The 20606-nt window shown below is 36.6% G+C and overlaps 1 protein-coding gene across 1 annotated transcript in view; it reads right to left on the reverse strand.

The window, feature by feature from the left end:
* PER2 (period circadian clock 2) overlaps positions 1 to 19485 on the reverse strand; it is a gene marked incomplete at its 5' end in the record, with an annotated part of 24458 nt that extends 4973 nt beyond the window's left edge. Inside the window, 14 exons of the mRNA XM_009574836.1 lie at positions 1868 to 2715; positions 4153 to 4413; positions 4691 to 4864; positions 6464 to 6591; positions 6674 to 6830; positions 7586 to 7679; positions 9160 to 9291; positions 9640 to 9748; positions 10172 to 10325; positions 10943 to 11049; positions 15818 to 15896; positions 16238 to 16380; positions 17701 to 17752; positions 19284 to 19485. Of these exons, the coding sequence (XP_009573131.1) occupies positions 1868 to 2715; positions 4153 to 4413; positions 4691 to 4864; positions 6464 to 6591; positions 6674 to 6830; positions 7586 to 7679; positions 9160 to 9291; positions 9640 to 9748; positions 10172 to 10325; positions 10943 to 11049; positions 15818 to 15896; positions 16238 to 16380; positions 17701 to 17752; positions 19284 to 19485 (2640 nt within the window). The remainder of the gene's footprint in view (positions 1 to 1867; positions 2716 to 4152; positions 4414 to 4690; positions 4865 to 6463; positions 6592 to 6673; positions 6831 to 7585; positions 7680 to 9159; positions 9292 to 9639; positions 9749 to 10171; positions 10326 to 10942; positions 11050 to 15817; positions 15897 to 16237; positions 16381 to 17700; positions 17753 to 19283) is intronic.
* Between the last annotated feature and the right edge of the window lie 1121 nt (positions 19486 to 20606).

Consider the following 20606-nt stretch of genomic DNA (forward strand, 5'->3'; position numbering starts at 1 on the left):
CATAAGCAAAACCTCATTGCAAGTCAGTTTAAAAATTAAATATTAGAAATTAAGGTTGACAGAACTTAGCAAAATACATAATAATGGAAAGAACTACCTTTATCCTTAACACATTCCTGAACAAATGCCTGTATTGTCCTCATTTTCCAGTAAGTGATGACGAAATTGTAGGAGGTTACATTTTGCAGGTTTCTAAAGAATAGGAACTACCAGTTCAAGGAAATTCAAATGAATTTGCCAGCAAAATTGTTACTATTAAGTTTTGTTATCGAGCTTCTTTTAATCCAGAAGAGGCATCTCAGGGCATGCTCTAAGTTACAGTTACATGCTCTAGTGCACAGAATACATTAGTCCAAATATGGCACTGGATGCATATATCCCTGAAAATTTCTCCATAAGTGGCATTTGCACAACTATGATAGAGAAGTTTTTTTTAATGAAAACCAAATATATTTGTTCTCAAGATCATGAGATAACAAGCATGTAATAATAGAATGTGACAAGTTTTTGCACTGTATCAATCAAGTTTGGAAGTTTTTCTAGAAAAACATAGATATAACAAAATCCGTTTCTCTGTTCTCCCTCCATTCATCCCCCTTAAGGATCAATAACAAGAATATTATGTAAAATAAATCATCTGGAAACTAACCAGGGAGAGAAGTTTAACATGGTGATCTAAATATTCCCCACAATGTGGGGAACAAGCATTTTCAGAAGTTTTTCCTTCCTCCTCCTTCATACCTTCTAATGTAGACACATGCGTATGACTCGCTGCACAAAGTCATCTAATCAGCTGCTACCATCAACACTAGCAATGCATTTTACCCATTACTTTTAGTAGTTTAGATCTCAGACATGCCTAAAAGTAAAGGCCACCCCTTCCAATGCCTGCTTTCCTTTAATCAGCAGTGAACCCAAGTTCTACTTTGTAACTGCACCATTAGATGCAGAGACCAGTTACAAACCACAGCACAAGAAAAGCAAGAAGGAGGAAGGAGCCAATCTAAAAGGTTTAGGTTGAAACTCCATCTCATCAAGTGACTTAGATTCACAAAGATACTCTATGGTGCCTTTAGAAAACACTGATATTAGCCTACATATTTCTGTCATAGAGACTTCTTCAGATATATTACTCCATCTGAAATTTCTGTAAGGTTATTTGTTAAAATGATTTCTCAAATTTGAATGAGCCAGGAAATAAAAAACCCTGAAGTTACCACACAGCTCAGTGTAGTTTTAGTGCACCAAATAAAACAAAAATAAAGTTATGGTCTGCAAGTAATAATTCATTCTTCCTTTACTTTGGTTGCTTGTTTGTAAACAAAGATGTGATTTTATTTTAAATCAGCTTCTTTCAGACCACTTATAGATTGTTCCCCTCCTCCACACAAATTCACTAGCCTAACTTTTTGCTAAAAATAAAGTGCTCGTATTATTTTAAATCTATTTCAGTGCTTTTCAATGGGCTTATCCATATTCGTATTTCTTAAAAAAAAAGTTGAACAAAACTGCTTCCTAGTGTAACTTTAGAAGAACAACAACAAGGTGGTTTTAATTTTTAAAAGGTTAAGACTATTCTAATGATTGGATTTCACATTTTATTCAGTCTGCTGAAGTTTGAATTTACTAACTACAATTGTGAGTCCATCTCCTGACATTATATTGACTGATTACTGTCAATCATTAAAACATAGGTCCCACAAGTGAAAGGATTGAAAACGATGTAGCAGAGACAGCAAAACGGGGTGGGGGGAGGTGGGGTGTGTGCAGAATCCATTTTAAGCATCTCTACATATTAACAACTTCAGATATGTTCAAGAACGTGAAGACTTTAAAAAAAAAAAACAAAACCCATCAGCATACTTACTGGTAAGGATCCCTTTCCACTACAGTTATCAGTTGTCATGATTTTGCCTATGACTCCCTCCTCACTTAAAGCTCCGTGTAAACCCGCAGGAGCTCCACTTTCAGCAGTTTTTGTGGTTTCTTCTAATTGTAGAAGATTCAGAGGAGAACTGCACCTTGACTGGAACAGAGGTGGTGAAGCCTGGTCTTGAGGACCCACTGACTGTGGAGTGCAGGATCGGGATGGCTCATTTCGTGGCTCTGTGACAGGAACCTTTTCACACTCTGCTGGTGGATTATAATGGAATGGCTGTGCTGGAAAAAATGCCTGTGGTGGGAAAGGGCTGGGTGTACCAAATGGTGGCTGTGTCGGAAATACTGTCTGTGAAGAGAAAGTGGAATGGGCAGGGAAGTTGGGTTGACTGTGGTAAAGTGTTTGAGGTAAGTTATTGTTCATCTCTGGGTAAACATAGTTGGGGAGCACAAGAGCTACGACAGGTGTCATGAGGGGTGCAGAGAACTGGGATGGTTGCATAGGGCAAGTATTTCCAGAGTCTGGCAACTGATTAAAACCAGAGAGTGAAGTTTCGGGAGCTGCTGGCACTGTCCCTGCTGCTGGAAAAACAGGAAGTGGATATGCAGGCATAACAGTGGGAAAAGACATTGCTGAATAGCTCGCTTGTGAAGTGTCTGATGGTGACCAAGCAGTAGTATTTAAACCTTGAAGAGGGAACCGATGGGGGAATTTAGTTCCAGAAGTTGTACTGTCCGAAGACTCCTGTGGTTTAATGCGCTTTGATTTCCTGTTCTTTCCACTTTTCTTCCAAGGCTGATCCATTCCAGAAGTGCCATTTCTTTGTCCACGGCCACCTGCAAAAAAGAAAAAAAAAAACAACACACACCAAAAAAAACCCCAAAACGCATCAGGAAGGATCCTACTTGCAATCTGATGGATCCCTTTCACCTTGTCATCCCTAGAAGTTGCTCAAAACCACAATTTTGGACTTAGCCTACCCGAACGGAAGCATTTGGGAAGGAGTCAGGTCTACCTCTAGCACAAAAGCTGAGCTAACTGGGCAATGAAAACCATGCTGACACACCATGGAAGAAAAGAGAGCAGCAGTGGATCAATTCAGGCTCAAATGTGTGTCACCCAAACAGCACAAAGCTGCAAAACAGTGGCTCCCAGAGGAGCAAACTTCTAATTACTCCAGCAATTACAATGAAAGCAGTATGGGACATGACTGAAAGCATGTCTAGAGAGTTAAGGTCATGCAGGTCCGTAATTGAAAAGGTCAGGAAAAAAAAAAGCAGAAGAAGAGAAAGTACACATAAAGAAAAGAATTTCCTGAGGGGAAAAAAGCATGTTACCTTTACAATCTTATTTTAGGAGAAGTCTGCACCAAGCGACTCTTTCCTAGGTGAAGGCTGTCAGTTCATCTGATTACAGACGTGAGGAAATCCATAAAATACCTTCTGGCACTAAAAGCTGCTCAAACTTTTAGTTTGTCTAAAGCTTATTTAGATAGGCTGAAAGTTTATCAAGTATAAAGAACACAAGGGGACTAAAGGGTTCCAGAACAGGTTTCCTAAATCAAGGACCTACATAACTATTTAAATAAAAAATGGAAGATAAGAATCTGCAAAAAATGCTTAGCAGTGTCTGACTTCTGTTCCAAGTCAAGTCAGGACTGAAATGGGAACAAAGTCAGATCAGTATCAAGCACTTCTGAAAATACCATCCAGAGTTCCTAGTCCTAATAAACAAGACAATCTCACTATTACGGCTAGTCTGTGCCATTTCCATCCCACTGATCACATTATTAACTTAAAGGCAACCAAACAATCATCAGATTGTTTCACCAATTACACAATAGTGGAATGGGGGAAACTGGATGTAAAGCAAAGGGGCTGAAAACAATACAAAAACACAAACTTGAAAAAAGACAGATGGAAAGACAGAAGGAAAAGAAAAGCAAGGGAATACAAGCATAGATACAGTAAAGCGAACATGCTAAAGCATGTTTTTGTCCCTTGAAGGTAGATGCATGACAGTAATAGTATAGTGAACAGATAAAAATCAAAGTATTAGTTACTAAAATGTCAGTTATTACATTAAAAGCTATATTCCACTCTCAATCTTCAAGCAAGACTTATCAGAAAGAATTTTTATGTGGACTTTAAAAATAGCATGCAACTGTCACTATTCACAGTGGCCCCACAATACAGCTAAAAATGGAAATGCCCTCTCAAGAGGATCTACTTCCTATATAAATACAAGTTTTATCGTGAAAACTATTGCCATACCACGTTCACCAGGCCGTCCTTTAGGTTTATCTTGTAAGTAGTAATTGCAGTGGGACTGAAAAATATTAAATCTCTTGATTTCTTTAAACTTATTCAAAAAGCTCTGCTCCTCTTTTTGCGTATGCACTGCAAGAACTTCCTTTGTAAGTCCCAGTTTTTTAAATGGCTCCTTTTCTTGATTTACATGTGCAGAGCTGGATGGAGGGGCAAGAAGTTGGCCATCTAAGAGTTCTGCTCCACTTGGACCATCTTCTATCATTTCTACAGAAATAGGGGGGGGGGGGGGGGGAGGGAAATCAAGATGAAGTAAAAAAAGCTTTGCTTATGCATTTTTAAGCTATTACAATTCTGCAATAAATTTGCTGTAAGTTTAAGATACAAATTCTGATCCTATTGATCCTATTTATTCCATTTCCATAGGAACATTTCAGCTGTAAGAAAATGTAATTCACAAGCAGATACGAGCTGTTCACACATCTGAAGTTTAAACTTGCTAGCAATCGCCATTTTGGAGAAAATTTATTAGCAAAAATCATACCTAATTCAGGTTGTGGTTTTTTGTCTCCAACATGAACAATGGTGCTACTGTAGCTGCACTGACTTGTGAGAGAGACAACACTTTCAGGCTTGCCAGGTAAAGCCAAAGATGTTAAGTGAGCACCAACCACTGGGGGACCATTTGATTTACCAGATGCCTTCAACACAGCAGGATCTATTAAAAGAAATAAAGTTGTAGTTTACTGAACATAAACAAGAGCAAATGCAAGTTATATGCTGCTACGGTTGCAAAGCAGTAGAGGCTAAACTGTGCTTGACAAGACACAAGAAGAACATTTTACTTTATGCATTCCACCAAGAACGTCTTAGGAATAGACCGACTTCTGAGCAACCAAATCCAATCATCTACTTTCACATACAGCCAAACCAAATCTTTTCAATGAAGGACTTTTTGGTCTTTCCTGGTCTTCTCTCTCCTTTCACGGCACAATTTTGGAAGAAAGTTTCTAGCCTTTTCCAGCCTAAGATTAAGTCCTGCCCAGCTCCCATATTGTTGTACACTAATCTCTGTCATTAGCTGCTTATCCTTACAGCTTTGCTCTGAGCATCCACGTATTTAAAGTCTTTCACCTGAAAGCTACACACAATAATCCAGCAGAGGTCATACCAGTGCATCAGAAAACAGCATTAAAATATTCTTTCTCTAGTAGGAATACTTGGCATAACACATATTTAAGACCCAAAGTTTGCCTTTTTCCTGACTAGAGTATGCTGGTGGCTTTGTCATTCTCAGTCATCAGTGCACCAAAAATCTAGTGAACCCACATCTTCTCCTGTCAACTAGAACTGCATAGACTCCAAATGACAGCAGAAATTATGTTCCTAATTGCATGATGCTAGTTCCACCACTTCTTCCTCTCTAGTTCTCAAGGCATTTCAATTCCCTCTACAGGACACTTTGTTCCTGATGCATTCCAATTTGGTTATAAAAGCTGCATTAGACCTTCTTTTTGCAGCTCATCAAAAGGAAATACAGACAAGATCATTCTCAAGACCAATTTTTGAGAAACTCCACTAGACACTTCCCCTTCAGCCTCATATAATGACAAGGTTGAATCAGCAAGTATCTAATTTACATATAGTTCTTTACCAATCTCGCAATTCTTGTACTAACCAGTTATGTTCCTCACTTTAGCTCCCCAACCAGACAGGGACTATATCAAATGATATACCTAAGTCCTAACAAATTAAGTTAATGCTTTTGCCTACAGCAGACTTTTTAGGTAGCTATCCTCAGTAATCCCCATCTTTTATTTTCATGGCTGGACATTCCTTTCAAGTGGGTTCTTGTGCCTCACACAACACTGAGAGCAATGCAATGCTGCATTTTACCCTCTCTTGTTCCTTTTTTTTTTTTTTTTAATGTCCACAAAGAAGAAACAGGTGTAATATGCATATTTTTGCTGCAACTAATTAGCTGCCAGGTTCTTCAGCTGGTTGTTCTTACAAGTCCCAACTGTGAAACAAATGTCTTACATTTGATAGTGATTCAAGTCCTAAAACTCAAAATCCCGCTGTATTTTGTAAAGTATAAATAAGCTTATTGCATCTACAATCCAGATATTCAATCAACTACTCAGTATTTGATTGTAGGGAAGATTTAATAATAAAAGTTAGATCACCAACATCTAACACTGAGAAAACGGCTACGAGGTCATGCCTAAGCTACACTTGTCATTATTCTGCAAAGAAGCAACATCCAACTGGCTGCTAGCAAAAAATCAATCAAGAAAAAGCTGTAATGTACAGATACCTCCCAAGGGCTGTATAGCATTATCAGCTGGTTTTTGTTCATGAACTCCAGAATTCAGTGATGCAACACTTGATGAAGGTTCACACTTTCTTTTTGCTGTACCAGGCACATTACAACTCTCCAAGTACCTAAAATACAATGATTTAACAATATTAGATATGCAAGTCTTAAGTCTAGACGTCAAGAGTAATTTACACATTGGTTGCTTACCTAATGACACTGTCCAAACAGCTAATCTGTTGATAAGAATATACGGGTTGTTCTTTCCAAGCCAAATCTTCAGTAGTCACATTTTTAGGAGCAGCTGTTACTGCAGTATCCTTTCCCACTACGTCTTTCACCTGACCACCAGGACCATTTTGTTTTTCTGTGAAAAGAGATACTGCTGTTATGCAATTATGGCATTAAATCCTTGCAAATTCCCCTAAAAGCAATAGTAGAAGTTCTCATTTATACATATTTCTTAACAGGTCACAAGTTAACCACTGTAAAGCAAGTAAGAAGTCTGTGCACTAATAGATGAATATTGTGTAAATGTTTTCCTGTCCTTAGGATTTTTGGAGGTGTGAAGTTTAGTTAGGTTGATGTGTATGGATCCAAAAGGGAATAGATATTACGGCTATAAAAGAATAGATATCATTAAAGTTGAAACATACTCAGTATGAGGACAACTCTAGTGCCCATAAGTTATAACAAATTATTAGAAGAATAACCTATTAACGTATGCAGAATTGAAATCTCATTAGTAAGATTTTCATTTATTGACTTAAAAATTCCTGAGGTTACAATGCAAACAGGAAAGACAACATCCATAACATTTTCCTCCACCTAACAGAAAAGATGTTTCACTTGTATGAAAACATAAGCTACAATTAAGGTACTTCAAAACAACAGCTTTAGGACATGCCTTAACTGTGTGTTATACCATTATCAATTCAGACATAGCTGAACACAGTATTTTCCTGAACACAGTGGAGAGACACAGGACAATATAATTTTAATTGATAAAAATGCTGTCTTTATGCATTCATTAGAACTAAACTAGAAAAAAAATCCTACTGTCATATTATACGAGGCACCAGCACAATAGACTAATACTTAATTAACTTGCTAACATCTTACCTGCAAAAGGCTCTCTCTTACATTCCAGTTTTGCTTTATTGTCAGCGAAAATACGCTGTCCTTTATTTTTGACCTTACGGGCATCTTGACAAACCTCCTGAAAACAGGTCATTAAAAAAGAGTTACTACAAAATTCTGACATAAAACATCATGCATAGTGATTCCTCAGTAGACTAAATCTAACCTTAGTTAATCGCTCTCTTACAGTTGGTCTGATCACAGGAGAAATCCTGATGTATAGAATTTTATTGTGCAGCAGCAGAATTTGGGGAATTGGAAAGAGAAGAAATTCAAAGTATGTTTTTTTACACAATCAGTCTGTATTTTGTTTAATATGGTTGAATGACTTGGATAAGAAAATATAAAGATACATTACAAAGAGGACTTTGGAAAAAAAACACCACAGTATCACTTGGTAAAAAAAATATTGCTGCTAAGACTGAGAACTTTTGTGCTAGAAATTTAACCAAGCACTGACACAATGTTATAGAACTATACCATAACACTCTTCACTATCTGTGGAAATAGTGAAGGAAAGATAGATACCTATTTCCCTCAAAACCAAGGTCTCCTTAAATATTACTTTTCTGCATAGCCCTGAAATGTAGTAAGTTATCTGCTAAACAAAAAAATCCAGAGACTTCATCTGCTTAAGCCACTAGTGTTTAAGGACTGAAAGCCAGGGAAGTGACCACCTTGGCAAGAGCAGCAGTCTGCCATGCCTAATCACAGAAGCAGAAATCAGATTTGGGAGAATTAGCCTATAAGCAATATAACTAAGTAAAGGAAAATTTTGGCTTTCAGATTAAACACAACTCAGTGACCTACAACAAATTTGGGAAGAACAACAGGAAAGCCAAAATGACTAGAGATGTTAAAAGGTCCAGTTCCTTCAACTGCATTCAGTACATTACTGTCTGTCTGATTTACTTTGCCTATGGAATAGTTCTGTTAAGCATAGGCACAAATTTAATGCTGCTGTTTTGTTCAGACTAATCGAATTTTGAAAGTTACATCTCACTATCAACTAGATGTAGCAATGGCCCAATCTACGGTAAAGTTAAGGTTTAAGCTCAAAAAAATCTTTATTTTATTCCATTCCATTTATTTCATTCCATATTAAATAATGCATTTTTGCAAGATAAAAAGTGATCAAGGTCAAGCTATTACTGCATTTTATTTTCTTAGTTTCATTTGGGAAAACAGTAATTACAAACTTTCCCCTCCCAAAAGAAACTGCTTTCAAATATCCAACTGGTTTTCCCAGAAGCACAGCATATAACATATAACAGACATTAGAATAAATTAACACACTGTACAGGTTTAAATTCTTTATACACACTGACTTTCACCTCTATAACTGTGCTTCAGTACCCTGAGACTTCATCTACACCAGAAATGTTTATTCCCCAAGACAGAAAGGTTTTTTCCACGTTAAACAAAAAAAGAAAGATGACTTTTTCCTTATACTTCCTTCCATCCTTAATTTGAAAGAGTTATGCTAAAAGTAAAAAAACCCCACTTTTACTAGTTTGTTTTGTGCCACATACTTGAATAAGAAAAACCAAACCTACTGGTTTATCCTTATGAGCGTCTTCATTATTATTTCCTGTGCTGTCGCTGGAGGATGCCACACTCATTAAGTGCTCATGTGAACCATTGCTACCTAGACTTCCATAGCCACTGGATCCACTGTTGTGTACAGGCTGTTAACAACAACAGAATACATACATATAGACATATCTCAGCACACCAGCTTTAAACAAAACTGAAATTGTTACCAGTAATTCCATGTGAGGAAAAAAGGATTTATTTTAGTTTTGGGCTTTTTTTTTTGTGAGGACTCCATAGCTGCATGAAATCCTTAAAATACCAACTGGAGCTTTAACATACTTCAGTAAGTCTGGTCTGGTAATCATGAGTACAAGTAATTTCCAAGATTGTAGCCAGAAATTCCAGTACAGTAGCAGACAGCTAAACAAAACATCACACAAAGATAAATGCCCTTTCTTCAGTGGGAAATGAAAAAGCTAACATTAAAGCACATGCTGTACCTGCAATAATAGCCGATATATTTGCTCAGTGATTTCCTGAACGCTGGGATGAAGGATTCTGTCCTCTGTATAGTTGGGAGCAGCAAAGACGTCTTCATTTAAGGGACCCCTGCATAAACCAAACATATCTCAGCTCATTACAAATGCAGGTACTTCAATCACAGAGAGACCACAACTTCAATTTACCATCTATATATAGTAAACAGAATCTGATCTATATATAGTAAACAGAATCTGATGCTTATTCTATTGCATCTACAACCTTTGAATCTGATAAAATACATACTCTTTCTCACTTTGAGCATGACTTCCCTCTTTGAAGCAACTCTTGACAGTATTGGCAGAATTTGAAGGACTTCAAATTTCTTTTTAAAGCAGTTACAAATGTAAAAAGGAAGCAATTTGTATGTGTGATTTCCCGCTCCCCAAAATCCCTCATGTCTTTCTTAAGGATCACTATGTAAACCCACGGGGTGGGAAAATAAATAATAAAAAAAAAAATTCTTAAAGTCCCAACGGTTTATTGACTTACGTCCTAACTTTGTGTCTTCCAATAATAAATGAAACTTTTCGACTCCAAGGGTTGATGAAACTGGACCAGCTAGTGTCCATGGTTATATAATCTCCATTTCTAGTGCAAAATCTGATTGGTGAATAGTCAAAAGGCTGTCCTCCATACTGAAGTACTGTGATGAACGATTCAAAAAGAAATTTCAGATTAATATTTGCACAATTCTACTTAATGATTCAGGATTTTACAATGAATTGCAAAGGAGGAAGATGATATTTGAAGGAACAAATACCAGATACGTCTGTACATTTAGAAATGCTGGGCTACCAGCAGACCTTCATAATTTACTGGACTACATCAAGAAAATCACCTTCAGAACACAACAAGCTAAAGATGACTGAAGAAACAGCTTTACGTTTTCAGAGTTGAACAAATTAACATTGCCAGAATACCTCTTATTTTCTTCTCTATGAAATAAAAAAGACTACCATTTAAAGTATGACAACTTCCATCATTGCATTCTCAGGAAAATTTTCTTTATGTATGAAATATTCATTTACAGTCAATTTGTTTACAGCAGACATATGCTTCATATCAAACACGAAATTGAGTGATTTCTCATTTTCATCTATTTGCATTAAGAATCAAGTTGTAGAGGAAAGGATTCAGTATTTACTTGCAGAAAAATTCACAGTCACAATTAATTTTCACCTCCTACTTGCTGAGGTCTTTGTAGTCATTATTATTAACTTTCAGAAAAAAAAATTTCTGCCACAGTAAGAGATTACATACTTTTTTTGTGAATTGCTAGCATCAAGGGTCTGTCATTTGGGTGAAGATGCACCAAGACTGGTGTTCCTACTAAGTCCTGAGGTAGGTATCCCAACAGAGGTACTGCTCTGGAGAAAGAAAAACAAAAAAAAAGTGGAATAAATGTATATTTAATCTTTAAAACGTTTCAATTTTAAGTTTCCTATAAAGAGAATGAATAATTTTAAGTTTAAATTTGGGGAAATAGCCGTGCCAACTTAACAGCAGTAGTACTCTGTTTTGTTTGTGGGGTGGTTGGGTTTTTTTGGTAACTTTACAAAACAACATGATCAGACCAAATCAAGGATTCTGCTACAGCAGTTCTGTCTTTCCTATGCTGCCTAGCTCTAGAGGATAAACACCTACCCTAATTTTAAAAGAGCATTAATAAAGTTCAATCTTGTAAAACTCTCATGAAGGTAAATAGTACCCCTATCTATGGGCTGCAAGCCAAGGCCAAGGATCACAGGATTACTATAGATGAAGTACCAACAGGGTAGTTGACTAGTTCTCGAGAAAACTTTCTCACAGGCAGGTTAAGAGTTCAACTCATAAAGGAGCTACAAGGAAGCAAGCTTACTAATTAAAATAGAGAATTAAAAGTAATGTTGCCGAATTCCTCACATTATCAATGACCACTTCTAATGATGTGAACGACTTATTTATGCGATGAAATAATTTGCATTGATCACTTAAAGCATTCATATTAAGGAGAAAGAGTGAAAGTTCACAAATGTCAGTTTGCACCTTACCCTGAAAGCTAACCACCAAAAACATGCTTTGGGAAAAAAAAAAAAAGCATTAAGTCAATACTACTCAGTATATGTTTAAGAAGTTGCCAGATGCCAGCAAGTCATCTTGTAAACTCAAAGCGCTGTATACCTTCCCCCCAGCCCCATTTACTCACAAAGGCCAGAAAGATACTCAGGTATCTGAACAGCTTTCATGAAGAACTTGGCCGCAGTACACCACAGACACAGGATCTGTGTTGTGTTGGAACTCAAAAGCATTATAGGAACAAATGCCTTCAACATTGCACTTCCAATAACCCACTGGAATTAGATCAGTTCCCCAAAACATACCCTTCTGGAAAAGAGGCTGAGATATACAGGGGAAAATGAGGATAGCAACTAATGCCTTATTATTGAAGCAATTAGTTAAAAAATGAGTTTTAAAAGCTTCTGGATGATCTAAAGCAACAACTTTACAAAGCTGAAACTGGCATGAAACTCATACCAAATCATATCATTTTGACACATTGACATTTAAAAACGCCACCAAGTTCAAAGCACATAAGAAAAGTTATGCCACTAGAGGAGTTTAAAATACCAGTAAACTCTGAATGACTTCAGTTAGGACTTCATCAAACAACATTGTAAGAAGTAGAAGAAAACTCAAGTTTTTGTTCGCACTGTTCCTATTCTTTGTCACCTGCTTTATGAAAGCCTGGCAAACTCTACGTTCATTTGTGCTGCGACAGAACACCTACCCTAAAAGGGACAAAATTTTAAACTGTTATTTATTAACCTAGTTATAAAGAAAGATGGAAATTCAGTCACTTCTATGCAAAAAAAAAAAAACCCACAACACAAAACCCCCAAAAAACCCAAAAACCAACCAAAAAAACTATGCATTTTTATACTGTTATGAAGATCACTGGAAGAGTCAGGAATCTAGAATGTATGTTCGATGACTAGAGATTGAGCTGAGCTCGCCTGTTCTGACCAAGAGGAGACTAAGGGATGATCCAGGAGCTTCCCACAACTACTGGGAAGAGGAGTTACAAAGAGGGAGTTAAATTTTCTTGGTGGTGCCAGACAATAAAACTACGGGCAATGGCCCCAGACTGCAGTCTGGAAAGCTCATACTGGATGTTAGGAAAAGTTTTTTAACAAAGTGAGTAGTGCAACACAGGAACAGTTTCCCATACAGATTGTGTAATCTCTGTCCTTGGGGGGTTTCAGGCATTATTGAGTCAAGATCACAGCTGACCTAACCTAGAACTGGGCAACTGTTTCATTTCAAGCAAAAGGATGGAACAGAGACCTCCAGCAGTCCCTTCCAATCAGCATTTCTGTGATCATATAATGCTGTATTTGAAAATACTTAATGTACTGCCTCTAGTAGATAGTAACTCACCATCATTATGCTTCCTCATAATGAATAACTCAAAATAATTCAGAGTTTAAGTTAATAAACTCATTTTATGAATGCAAATGCACATATGGCATAAGAATGGCTGATGAGGAGAGGCAGCAAGTTTAGTTTGTGTTTTATAGAATGACATTTGAAGTGTCAAAACAACATGAATAAGAAGTCTCTTTATATTCTTATTGCAAGTTAAATAGGAAACTGCTTTAAATTCATTTACTAAGATCACTCCACTGTGAACTGTACAGAACTCCTTACACCCATCATACACATCAAGTATCAAATACATTTCAAAGACAAATATATACAGGAATGATCTGTTTAATTTCAGGAAAATATTTCTTTTTACTTAACATGCTCTGTGCAAAGACCCACTTGCGGAGTTAGGACAAATAAGCATTTTTCCAACCCACGAACACATACCGATCACAGAATTACTTTATTTTATGCAAGTCAGGCAACAGTTTCAGTGTTATATTATGAACAATTCTCACTCAACAGCAGGTGTTCAGTTATGTATTTTTAAATATCAGACTCTGCTTCCCCTAAGAATCTATTGTTTTGTGTATTCCACCTAACCCTGGAGAGCTCTAGAGTAATAAACTGCATATGCGTATCTTGGTAAACATTTATCTGGCTGTCAATGCTCTCAGGAGTTAAATAATTAAAAGCAAAATCAACCACACAGATCGCAAGAACAGAAATAAATGAAGCAAAGTCCTAATATCAGACCAAGATGTAATCAACCCTCACTGTGAGTGTTCAAAAATGGTATTTGAGAATAAGTGGTAACGCCAGACTAACAGGAAAGAAGCTTCCATGGTAGCCATAGAGAAGGGATTTACTGTACTCACTCCACCCAAGCCAAAGCTCTCCATTCAGTAACCTTGCCATTTCTGTTAGGTGAGTACTGGAAATAAATGGGGGTGCATGGAGAAAGAGAAGCTTTACATTGTGCCATTAGCCTATTTGAAAAGATAAACCCACCCTGCAAAGTTGCAGTTGTCTTGGAGCATGTGTGGGAATGAGGGACAGAGAGAAAAATCCATGAAGAGGACAGAACTATACTGGACTTAGTAGTTCTTTTGTCAACTTAAGCTGTTTAGAGAGACTGTATAAATCATACCATGGAAAAACAGTTTGTCAGCATTACATTGTCTTCTATCCTGTAGGAACTCTTCACACTAAGCCACAATATCTGCACAAGTTAGCCAAAAATAGCCGTACCTTAAAGTCCAAACTTATCCTCACTGATTAGCCATTGTCTTCTTCTATAGTAATCTCCAATAGCTACCTTTCACAATTCTTATTTAATAAAACACATGTGCACTGCAGTAATACTGATATGCCTGACCTCTCTGCAGATAAATTGTCTCAAAAGTCAAACAGTAGGTTTTTTATCTTATTGACTGCAGCCTAGCCAGAACTCCCCAATAACCTCCTTTCCCCCAATCCCTCTTTTCTGCTGCAGTTAAGATTTTGCCAAGAACAGCATATTTCTTCAGAAACAAGAAGATTCCCACCCAAAAGATACCACAGAAATCCAAAATTGTCCATTATACAGCTACTCTGTCTGCAGACATCCTCCCCATCTAGACCTACAAAGAAAATTCTAGCATTCTTAGAATGCTTAAAAACAAGAGGAGGGGAGAATCTCAGAAGTCAGATGCTACTATTGCAGCCAACTTAGCTTTCATTAAAGTCAAAATAAAATCCCACATATAGCACATCAGAAACCATCATGAAGAAATATCATGTAAAACAAGGGAAGAGGAAGAGAGAGAAAGGAAAAGGTAGCCTGTGTTTTCAACTCAGGAACATGTGGATTCTCTTATCAAGTCGGGTCTTCAAAACACTATGATATTCCATAGTGCATCCCTGTCCTTAAAAGCTTCTTGAGATTATCGTCTCCTCCTCAGCCTACACTAACACAGTACACTCCTAACTCTGAAGGAGTATCTTCCATTCTTTTCATAGACTTCACATTTCTGTCACCTAAACAGCCTTTGAAAGGCCCCAGACAAAAGCAATCCGGAAGACTAAAGGAAAGCTCGGTTTACACCTTAGCTCCTGAGCCTCTGTGTGTGCCTTAAGATCACAGGTGGCATACTTGGTTCTACTCTGAAATGTGAATACTTGCTCTAATCAGCTTCCATGAATGTCAAAACAATGTGAAGTCTTCAGCCAGTAGAATTTGAGCAGGTTTTGTATGCAGACAACAACAGCAAGAACTATGAAATCTGTAGTTTAAACTGAGAACATAGAAATTTTGTTTTTGTTTTTACAATCTAATGTTGCATTTAAAAGACACACCTCTAGCTATAACTGGGTCAGCAGAAAGTGACAGCAGCATATTGCTGTTTTAAAAAAAAGTAAAAGCTAAAAGACTCATACAGGTAATCATTGTTAGCACAGGTTGTGGGTTTCATTCATTGTATTTATGTCCAGATTTGCCCCAGATGGAAGGAAAATGGAAGAACAAGTTGTTAGCAGGCAAATAGTTTTCCACTTAAATACCACAGTGTAATGTGTTTTCATGCTTAGTGAAAATTGGAGGATGTACTTGTCTTAGGTTAAAACTCTTCAGGAGTCATATGACTTTTTAACCTCACACAGACATCTTAATTAAATCCTAAAAATACCTGTAAAGATACTGGATAGCTCGCTTATCAGTAAATTGAAAAAAGAATATTTTTTATAAGTTACCTTTCATCTACATCCTGGAACAAACAGGTCGGTGTGTGTGTAGTTGTAAAAATTCTTTTGTCAGGAGGAATTCTGGGTGCTGAGAGAAAAATAAAAGCAGATTAACAAGTGGGTTTTTTTGCATACATAAAATACTTCAAGCTACATGTTTCTGTTAAATACTGAGTAAAGTCTAAAAGTCTGTCTAAGAGCATATAGGAAAGCAGCTTGCTAGCTCACAGCCTCTCAGCAAGGGCAGAGAACAGAATCAGTTATCTTTCACTTTAATAAAACTTGAGATCACTGACAGTAACTCATATAGTTGGCTTTCTCAGGCTGAAATTCAGTTGTGCTACACCGCATGGAAATTCCTGTAGCAGAGCGTATAACAGTTCTTACTTTCAGGAAACCAAACTAGTCTTTGTGCATTCAGAAGATTACCTTCATAACCAGAATGTACTTTTTCTGCAAGCAACACGCAGCAAAGCTGGTCCTCTGCTATTTCCGGATCTTGCACTTTGATAAGGTAAGGAGTCATCCGAAACGGATGGTAGCAAATCTCATTTTCACGCTCCTTTCCCGCACTAATAATTAAACAGAGTTAATTATTTCAATACATTAATTCTTATGCTAAACAAAGTTTTAATTTATCTATTGTAATTTCCTCATTCTTTTTTTTTTTGGTAGAAGAGAAGCTAATTCTGATGGCATCCTTTGCATACCAACTGCAATAAAGAACACGTCGTCCTCCCTACTGCCTAAAATACAAAGATCCACAATTGCTTTAAATGGAAATTTGATGGAAAAAAGAAAACCCCACCTCCTACGATGGATTAAGTTATATTGTTGATCCAATAATCTTAATCTGTGACATTATACCCTTCAGAGGGATGATTTTATAATTGTCTTTTATGAAGACTGCTATATACCCTCAGTTAACATAAAGACTTTCTTTTACTCAATATTTATCCCAATTTAAAAAGAACGAAGACTCAGAAATTCTTACCTATAATAACAGTTATTTACTTAATAAGAATCCAAAGCATAGTAATGAAAATAACAACCATTTACACAGTCACAAAAAAAAAATTTCAGTTGTAACAAGTTTATCACAGCACAGCTTTATAAAACTAAAGCTTTTGGAACCAATGTTAGTTGGACAAAAAAAGTCTGCAATAGCACCAGCAGTACTTTTAGAGTACATCCAATCCAATGCTCTGGAGCAGTACATTGTCTCTAATTTGTTTAAAGTTTACTCATACCTTAATGATAAGTATTTATTTACTCTAGAAGTAATAGGATCCACAATTTTTGTTTTCGGAAATGCTACCAGAGAGGCAATAAGCAGCAAGAAATCAAATTGCACAAGAAACACGGTCTAAGTTGCCAGCATTTCCTAAACAAAAGCAACCAAAGGGAGTGGGTGCAGGAAAAGAAGGAAGAAAAGCAAAACCAAAAGGAACTGTGTCATCTAGTAACTGCAAAAGAGACAAGTCAAGTTACCCCCATGTATCTTTCTTTACAGGACACTCGAGATAAATTTAAGATTAAACATTAGTCTTCTAGAATGAAAGAGACTCTGTAGCAGGTGCTGAACGGAACAGTTCAATTAACATGAACTGAAGACTTTCCATAGCAGCAGATACCATATCAGCTTCCTTTATGGTGGAAAGGTCAATATTCACACCAATAACTTCTAAGATGCAACTTCCTGAAATCACTTTGCAGTTTTCTCTGTAGCTTCTAGGAGTTAATCAACTAGAGAACATGCATAAGTTTTGCCTTATGTTGACATTATGAAAAGTAAGAAACTTACATACCAGATGGTTCTTATAAAAGTCAAATACTTCTATAACGCATGGTTTCATAATATAACACTAAGCTTTATAATATTGTTGTCTTACCTGATGCGACAGAAAAAAGATTTCTCTTCCATGCAATCCTGTGTGGAAGACTCTAGAAATATTAAACATATTTCATAACAAGTTACAAATTATTACGACATTATGATATTTAAAACAAGAATTTTTCCTTAAGTGATGAAGGCTGATTTCTTTAAAAAGCTTATGTTCCCTGAAGTCTCCGCACATATTTGCTAAACAATGTAGTTCACAAGCAACTAAATCTGAATACCACTCAGATTCTGAGGTTGGCGTGTGAATCACAGCTGCTTGCTTATTAAGCCTTTTGCCAAAACCATATCTAAACAGTTCTCCAGTTTGAGCTGTTTACTCTTACCAGCTTTTCCACTGTACTTTATAGTGTTGACCCAAAATGTTTGATTATCCGGGATCCAAACTTTGACCTTTTTCCTAGAAAGGCACTAGGACAGCAGATCATCAAATCCACCCCTCCCCTCCAAAAAAAAGTATTTTTCATGAAGGCTTCCTCTCACCTTTTAAGCCTATTTCCCTCCTTTTCCAGAGTAGCCACAGTGTGATTTTCAAGACAAGCTCTAGTCTTTAAAAGGCCTCAATACTTTTGGATATTATATTCTATGGCAGCTGATACATGGGATAGTGTGCATAGTTCCACTTACTGCATTTTCGAAATTTGAAGCTATACACAAACATAATAGAACTACAGAAAATGTTTCAGAAAAAAAACCCCATAACTGAATAATACCTGTAATTAGGATCACATGGTCAGAATTCACCATTGACCCTATTTTGAGCCAGAGGTTGGACTACAGACCTCACAAAGTCCCTTCCGACCTGCTTTATGTATGCATTACTTAGTATGTATTTATTGCTCTTTTTTCAGCTTAAATATGTTTCACACTCTGATTTATCTTAATAGACATGGCACACAATGGATTGGAATTTCAAACATTTAGAGCAGACCTTAAATTTCAAGTGTTTGGTTAAAATAGTTGGCAGCTATTTCTCAATTCCTAACAGCTGTAGGTACACTAGTAAAACAATCCTCCCACAAACAAATATTAAGTGCCCTAAGACATGTGATCCTTCACCATTAGCATGCCTAACATTTTTCTAAGGCTAAAAGAATAGAGATATGATTACACTTGGTGAATGCACAGTGATGGCAGCTGAAGGACATCTTTCTACACTGTAATCAAGGTGTCCAGTATTCAAATCATAACCATTTTAAAAGGAAGGAGGCAGAATATTATCCCCTTTATATCTGAAGAAAAGAAATTTTAAAGAAAAACTGCGGTCTTTTGATTTCTAGTAGAAGTGGAAAGCAAACCCACTATTCAGCATGAATACCTACTTTGTTTTCATTCATCATTTGGGGGCACGAGAACCAATAAACAATGACATTCAGAAGACTTTTAGCCAAAAGACAAGCCTTGCTTATTTATAAAAGCGTGTTATGCATCTAGTACTGTTAAGAGACGTTCATCTGTGTTATACCCTCAAAAAGTGATGGAGAAGGACAGAAGGATATTAAAAAACAGTTCAAGTATTTGCATTTGCATGACTGAAAGAAGGTCAGAGAAATATCTGCTGTTGAGACCACTCACCAGCTCTGTTGCAAATATTCCATGATGGTAATCTGTATGGGGTAGTAGAAGTATAGAACACACTGACATCCTGAGGCGCCAAGAACTCCACAAATTTGGCATTTTTAAAATAACCCCTCTTACAGCGGAGAATAGAAGCAGCTTGATCAGAGATGTACAAAATTTTCCCAGTAATCAAAGAAACAGCGACAGCAAACATATCCTAAAAACAAAAATCTCAAATTATCTAGACAGTTTAAAACATTCTTCAATCCAGCACATATTTCTTAGAAAAACACTTAGGATATAAAAGCATTAATAAGTTCAAAATAAAAATTAAGGAAATAGTGTTAAACTGCATCTGTTTAGGGAGCAATAAAATAAAATTAATCTGCTTATGAAGTAGACACAGATAGTACACTTTTTGAACTATGCAATAAGAATAATACACTAGCATCTTACCAGGTTACAAGCCCTAAATATCATTGCCTAAAATTTTACGATGCAGAATGAATTTACAAATTAAGAATTAAATAGCTTCCAGCTATAAAACTGCACATTTTCCTTGTGCTTGTTACAGGCATATTTTACACTTATGAAATTCAACTATTTTGTGAAAGGTCGTTTATGTTAGCTTGTCCATCCACTGCAAAATGAAAAAAGTGCTCTAAACCACTTGGTAAAATAATAAGTAGACAGATGGGAAAAAAAAAGTCCCACACAGCCATACACACACTCCACTTGGATCATTTCACATTGTTTTTCTTCTTGACAGAGAATAGTTTCCTGCGTCATAACCTTTAGTGCTCTATCCACTAACACTATACACAAACTTAAGAGCTGTTGTCAGAACACCAGTTTCACAAACACAAATGCTTCAGATCAATTGAACAATGTTTATGATATTTGGCTGAAGTTCTCAGTTGCACTCTAGACTTCCTATTTATTTTACCTGGGGCAACTTTATTTTAAGTGGGCAACCCTTACTATTCATAGATACAACAAAACCCACCTACTTCACGCTAGGGAACATCCCCCATCATGCCATTATTTTATTGGTTTCAGAACTTCATACATTCAGGCAGAGGCTTCAGGGAAAAAAAAATAGTGGAAGGTAGTCTAATAAGTTTAGATGCAATTATTTTTTGAAGACTCCATAATATATCCCTAAAACACTGGGAATGTGGAAAATAAATAATTAAAAAAAAAATCATTCAGACTATCATTTTAATGCTAAAAACTACATTGATTGTCATAGCTGTTCTTATCAAGACAAGAACCAATCCTCAGTCCCTTCAATGGCAGGGAAGAATAGTGAAGGGAGCAGGAAAACTCATCGGATCA

The sequence above is a fragment of the Fulmarus glacialis genome, unplaced genomic scaffold (genome assembly GCF_000690835.1).
Source record: "Fulmarus glacialis isolate BGI_N327 unplaced genomic scaffold, ASM69083v1 scaffold27383, whole genome shotgun sequence".
NCBI classification, from domain to species: Eukaryota; Metazoa; Chordata; class Aves; order Procellariiformes; family Procellariidae; genus Fulmarus; species Fulmarus glacialis.